This window comes from Myotis brandtii, unplaced genomic scaffold (genome assembly GCF_000412655.1).
Source record: "Myotis brandtii unplaced genomic scaffold, ASM41265v1 scaffold806, whole genome shotgun sequence".
NCBI classification, from domain to species: Eukaryota; Metazoa; Chordata; class Mammalia; order Chiroptera; family Vespertilionidae; genus Myotis; species Myotis brandtii.
Genome location: NW_005371249.1, coordinates 4541 through 10956, shown reverse-complemented (window position 1 = coordinate 10956; position 6416 = coordinate 4541). Strand labels below are relative to the sequence as shown.

At 50.5% G+C, this 6416-nt stretch overlaps 1 protein-coding gene across 7 annotated transcripts in view; it reads left to right on the top strand.

Annotated features, from left to right (window-relative positions):
* Nucleotides 1-4192, top strand: part of ALDH1B1 (aldehyde dehydrogenase 1 family, member B1) — a 211716-nt gene extending 207524 nt beyond the window's left edge. For all 7 annotated transcript variants that reach the window (XM_014531535.1, XM_014531533.1, XM_014531534.1 and 4 more), the window contains one exon: nt 1815-4192. In XM_014531535.1, the coding sequence (XP_014387021.1) occupies nt 1815-3378 (1564 nt within the window). In that variant the 3' untranslated portion in view covers nt 3379-4192. The remainder of the gene's footprint in view (nt 1-1814) is intronic.
* Nucleotides 4193-6416: the final 2224 nt, after the last annotated feature.

Genomic DNA, 6416 nt, shown 5'->3' with positions numbered 1-6416 from the left:
TGCAAGCATTTCGGATTAGCTGGGCCTCCGTGCTCCTGCCCACTAGACCCAATCCAGAGGAGGGCCCCTCACTGTAGCCGTAGGGGAGCGCCCCTTCCGTGCAGAAAGGGTGAGGTGGGCGCCACCTGGTCCGGCTCGATGACCCAGAAGGTCTGGTCCTCGGCACAGGGGGCACTAATACAGGAACCGAAGAAACTGCCCGAAGTTAGGAGGAAACGCAAAGCTAGGGCTGTGGGAACCCCGGCTGAGGCTCCTATTCTTACTTGCTGTGTATCCTGGGTGAGCCCCTGAACCTCCCTGATCCCCAGCCTTCTTCCAGAATGGGGTCAGCATCTGCTCTGATCACCCCAGGGCTGCCAGGAGATTCTCTGAATTAACTGCTGAGAAGATGGCCTGCAAACTGCAACATCTGGTGCACCAGCGATCTTCCTATATGCAAATGGCGGTGCCTGGCAGCCCCCATACAGGCAGGCCCCTGGAGTAGGAACGGTTTTGGCTTGGCATAAAAGATTTCCCAACCTTGGCCTGTGACCACTTCTCTCACCTGTTTAGCCCTTCCACCCCCACCCCATGGATGGGTGGCTCCTCCTTACACCCATTCCGGTGCACCCCTCCCTTCTCAGACCCAGGCCTGTTGGACCCCAGGCTGCTCCTGCGTGGGGCAGAGCCCTGAGCAGAGTGGGACCTGAGTGCACCCCTAACAGGTCTGCTGGCTCAACTACCCTCCCAAGGGAGGGCTTTCCTGGGCAGCGTTGATTTGTATGGAGCTGAGGACCTGGTTGAGGTGTTTTTCTGGATGAGTTCTTTGCTCCTCTCCATGCCCAGTGGCAGAGGGTACGGGTATGGGATTGGGGAGTAGGGCAAGTTCAATAACTTTTGCTGTTGGATGGGACAAGACTCCATTGAGAGAGTCAAGGTAGAGGGATTGGTCCTGGCTGGAGAGTGACTGCTTCAGTGAACCTAGGAACTTTATACACCATTTACATTTCATTGAATACATTTTATATACTGTTTAAGTTTTGCAGCTGCTGTTTTAATCAAATCTACACTGTTTTCAGAGTTGTAGGCAAGAAATTAACAGGTCCTTCTTCCCAGCTGCTGCTGGACTTGCTGCACCCCTGGCAAGCTGAGACCTGAACCTCAGGCTGGTTTCTGAGGGTGCTGCCAGCTCTGATGTCCTGGGTGGAGAGTGGCAGGCTTTTATATGCACAACCCCATTGAACATAGCCCCCTGGGGCATTTTACATGGGAGGCAACTGAGGCACAGAGGTTAAGTGAAGCAAGCCTGTCTCTAAGAGAACAGTCTGTCTCTGAGTCTCTTTGGTTTCTACTCCGTTCTTAGGTCAATTAGATGGCCTTTGTGGAAATGTATGTAGCAAGCATAAGCCCAGGCAGCAGGGCCAGGCAATGAACCAAACAGGGGAAAAAAATGAGCTGATGTTTTATTGGGGAGAGGCAGACAATAAACATAGAAGCGTGTAAAGCTACTATTTGGTATGTCAGCTGGAGAAAAAGAAAGTATGGTATGGGGATAGAGAGTGCTAGGGGTGAGGAAAGCTGCAGTTTATACAGGGTGTCATGAAGGCCTTGCTGAGAAGGTGACATTTGAGGGGAGGGAGTAAGATGAAGGATAGGTGGGACACAATAGAGTTGGACCAGATTGTTCTTCAGGGCCGTTGTTCACCTTGCAATCCATGCTTTTTGAGGTGACAGCCCTTATGCTAGAATCCTGGGATGTCTGAGCTGGTGGGCCTTTGGGGGACCACCTGGGCCCCTTTCACTTGTTCACCCTGGTTCCTCCTGTCCCTCTGCAGAGTAGTCAGCATGCTGCGCTTCCTGGTGCCCCGGCTGCTTTGCCTCCGAGGCAGGACTGCCCCGTACTCCTCAGCAGCAGCCCTTCCAAGCCCCATCCAGAACCCAGACATTCGCTACAACCAGCTATTCATCAACAACGAGTGGCAAGATGCAGTCAGCAAGAAGACCTTCCCAACAGTCAACCCCTCTACGGGAGAGGTCATCGGCCATGTGGCCGAAGGGGACCGAGCCGATGTGGATCGGGCAGTGAAAGCAGCTCGCGAGGCCTTCCGCCTGGGGTCTCCATGGCGCCGGATGGATGCCTCTGAGCGGGGCCGGCTGCTGAACCGCCTGGCTGACCTAGTGGAGCGGGATCGTGTCTACTTGGCCTCACTGGAGACCTTGGACAACGGGAAGCCTTTCCAGGAGTCTTATGTCTTGGACCTGGATGAGGTCATCAAGGTGTACCGGTACTTTGCTGGCTGGGCTGACAAGTGGCACGGCAAGACCATCCCCATGGACGGTGAGCATTTCTGCTTCACCCGGCATGAGCCCGTGGGTGTCTGTGGCCAGATAATCCCGTGGAACTTCCCCTTGGTCATGCAGGGCTGGAAACTCGCCCCGGCACTCGCCACTGGTAACACCGTGGTCATGAAGGTTGCAGAGCAGACCCCCCTTTCTGCCCTGTACTTGGCCTCGCTCATCAAGGAGGCAGGCTTCCCCCCGGGGGTGGTGAACATCATCACAGGCTATGGCCCAACAGCAGGAGCGGCCGTGGCCCAGCACATGGATATTGACAAAGTTGCTTTTACTGGCTCAACCGAGGTGGGCCACCTGATCCAGAAGGCAGCTGGAGATTCCAACCTCAAGAGAGTCACCTTAGAGCTGGGCGGGAAGAGCCCCAGCATCGTGTTGGCGGACGCTGACCTGGGCCACGCCGTGGAGCAGTGCCACGAAGCCCTCTTCTTCAACATGGGCCAGTGCTGCTGTGCAGGGTCCCGGACCTTCGTTGAAGAATCCATCTATGATGAGTTTCTCGAGAGAACAGTGGAGAAAGCGAAGCAGAGGAAAGTTGGGAACCCCTTTGAGCTGGACACCCAGCAGGGGCCCCAGGTGGACAAGGAGCAGTTTGAGCGAATCCTGGGCTACATCCGGGTTGGCCAGAAGGAGGGGGCAAAACTTCTCTGCGGTGGGGAGCGTTTTGGGGAGCGGGGTTTCTTCATCAAGCCCACAGTCTTTGGTGGCGTGCAAGATGACATGAGGATTGCCAAGGAGGAGATCTTTGGGCCTGTGCAGCCCCTGTTCAAGTTCAAGAAAATTGAGGAGGTGATTGAGAGGGCCAACAACACCAGGTACGGCTTGGCTGCCGCTGTGTTCACACGGGACCTGGACAAGGCCATGTACTTCACACAGGCACTCCAAGCCGGGACGGTGTGGGTAAACACCTACAACATTGTCACGTGCCACACGCCGTTTGGAGGCTTTAAGGAGTCCGGTAATGGGAGGGAGCTGGGGGAGGACGGGCTTAAGGCCTACACAGAGGTGAAGACAGTCACCATCAAGGTTCCACAGAAGAATTCGTAAGAACGTCCACCCTGAAGACCCAGCTCCAGTCCAAGAATTCCACAACCATCTACCCAGTGATCGCCAACAACTTTTTTTGTCATGGACCCCCTCTATTTGCTCCAAATGAACATTTAGAACCTCAACAAATGAAATAATTAGAATCAGAGCTGCTCTGGTTAAAGCAGGGATGGGACTGGGCTCAGAGTCCTGTCCACCTGCGCCCCAACCCCAGCCGCCTTGGAGGCCCTGTGTTGCTTCCATGAAACCGTAAGAACCCCTGGAAGATAGAAAAACTAAAAACCACTGATCTGGACCTTAGTTCTTCCTGCTGACCCAGGGCTTTCTAATGGTTAACCTGCAGGTTTAGTGGGTGGGCTCACCTCAGACATGGGATTAGAAGGCATTGGGAGTTTTGATAGGTGTCAGATTTTGGCTCCATTCTTCATTGGCTTAACCTAAAAATAAAGGGTGCTTTTCCTTTTCTAAGTACCAGTTTTTTACTATTTTGCTTGCTTGGCCTTCATTTTCCTTAATTTGAGGGAAGGAACGGGCAAAGAATGAATGTACATAAGCGTTCCTTTAAAATAAGTGAAAACAACCCAAATGTCCATCAGCTACTGAGTGAATAAGCAAAATGTTTCCATGGAATAGTCCTTGTACTTTTCAGCCATAAAAAGGAATGAAGTACTGGCACACGCTGCAGCATGGATGAACCTTGAAAACATTATGCTGAGTGAAAGGACAGACATCCAAGGCCACATAGAGTATGTTGCCATTTATATGAAATACCCAGAATAGGCAAATCCATAGAGACAGAAAGTAGTTTGGTGGTTGCGAGGGGGTGGGGGAGGGGAAATGGGGAGTAACTGCTAATGGGTATGAGAATTTTTCGGGGAAGTTTTTAAAATATTCTGGAATTGGATAGTGGTGATGGTTGCACAACTTTGTGAATATACTAAAAAGCCCTGAATTGCATACTTTGAAAGGGTGAATTTTATGTGAATTTATTTCAATTAGAAGTTAAATAAAGTCACACATTCCGTTTGCAAATACATGTTGTGTCAATATTTTCTTATTACTGAATGCTTTACAGAATCTTGGGGATGGAACAGACCCAGGTAGTCATTTAGTCAACCCCCAGCCGGTACAAAAGTCCCCTCCACAGTATTTCGAGTTTTGTTTTCTCCTGGCTGGCTGGGTGACAAAGTGCAACTTTATGACCCACGGAAAAAAGCTCTGGTTTTGGAACAAGTCCATATCAGATCTCATTTCAGGCCTTCCACTGGCACTGTCCCCCAACCTCTACCAAAACACACCGCACCTCAAGCCAAGCTCAATATCATGCCATCCTGACATACTGGGATTTCCAGAGGTTCAAACCTGAGAATTCAGTATGTTTACTGTTAGCCTTAATTCCCCAGCGGATGGGAGTAACTCCAAGCCAGCAGGCCACGACACCTGCATAGCATGAGCCCTCTCTCCCTGTCTTCCTCCTTTCTACCACGTTAATAACGAACCACCCTACTTTTAGATCCACTCAGTCTAGTGAATGCACTCCCCCCCCTCCCCCGCTCTTTACATCCTGTTGTCTCACCTAGGCTTCAAGATGATTTTGTTCAGTATCTGACCTTGGAGTTGACCTGAAACTGCTTTCTGGGGATTCTGAGTCTGTTTGGTTCCTTCATCTCTCCTTTCTCGGACCTGCTTTCTATGCCATTTGTCTAAGGCTGGGGTGACCCTGACTGTCCCCCGAAGTGTACCTTTTATCTGCCTCTCTCAGAGCCTATTGGTACTTTGCATAGAAGTGAGAATTTCTCATGAAACGGGGAAACAGCAGTGAGTAGGTGGGTGAGTGACTATCAAGCAGCATCCTAGTGTTTTAACAAATCCATTGCTCATTTGCTTCTCAATACTTCTCAACCAAGAGAAACTTGGTCCAGGGTGACCCAGTATGGGGTGGGACTGGGAAAGGACAACCTTCTAGGGCGCTTACTCTGATCCCTGAAATTCTGAGACTGAGGAGTCAGGTCATATTTCTAGTCGGCTCAGCCCCCTGTGGCTCCTCCGCACTCATGCCCATTGCTCTGGATGCAAGGCGCTCGAGCAGGGAGGTGGAACTGGGCATTATTTAATGCAGGCACTGCCCGCAGGATTTCACTTGGTTACAGATGTTGTGATTTTGAGGCATCCACCCATCCCAACAGACTTACACCGAGCTCTGCTCTTCCGGATGCTATGCCAGGCGCCTTTACAAGCCACTGAGCCTCACACAATCCTGTAAAATAGGCAGTGGGGTTACCACTTTTTTAAGATGAGGAAATGGAAGCTGAGAGGCTTAGCATGAACCGGCAAGGGGTCAAACTTGACTTCTGAAGAGCCCCGCTTCTTTGCTGCATCCATCAGAGCTGCTGCTTGGTCACAGTGACGCTGCTTCTCTTGAGCTGACCCCAGATGCCCGGCCAGTTAAGAACTTTGATTTGGTTTGGCTCTATTCTGGGTGTGAGGCTGACCTCTGGTGGCCACCTGGTTAATTAATTTGTTCAGATCATTCATTGATTTACAAAAAAAAAAAAGGCTAAGTTTCTGGATCTAAGCAGGCTGTGGGACAGAGAATTGAATGAGGCAGTCCCTGCCCTGCAGGAGCACACAGTCTGGCAGGCAGACAATTACAGAACCGGTGACAAATGGAAGTACAGAGGCCATGAGATCACAGAAGGAAGAAATAGTAATAGCACCCACAATACTTATCTCATGTACTACATCTAATTACCCTCAAGCACTTTTTTTTCTGATTTATTACTTTATTTTTAAAAAAATATTTTTAGTTTTTTAATTACAGTTGACATACAATCTTAGTTTCAGGTGTACTACATAGTGATTAGACGTTTATATAACTTACAAAGTAATCTAATCCCCCCATAAGTCTAGTACACATCTGACACCATACATAGTTATTACAATACTAGAGGCCTGATGCACGAAATTCGTGCATGGGTAGGGCCCCTAGGCCTGGCCGGTGATCAGGGCTGATCTGTGGGGTGACCGGCAGGGTGACC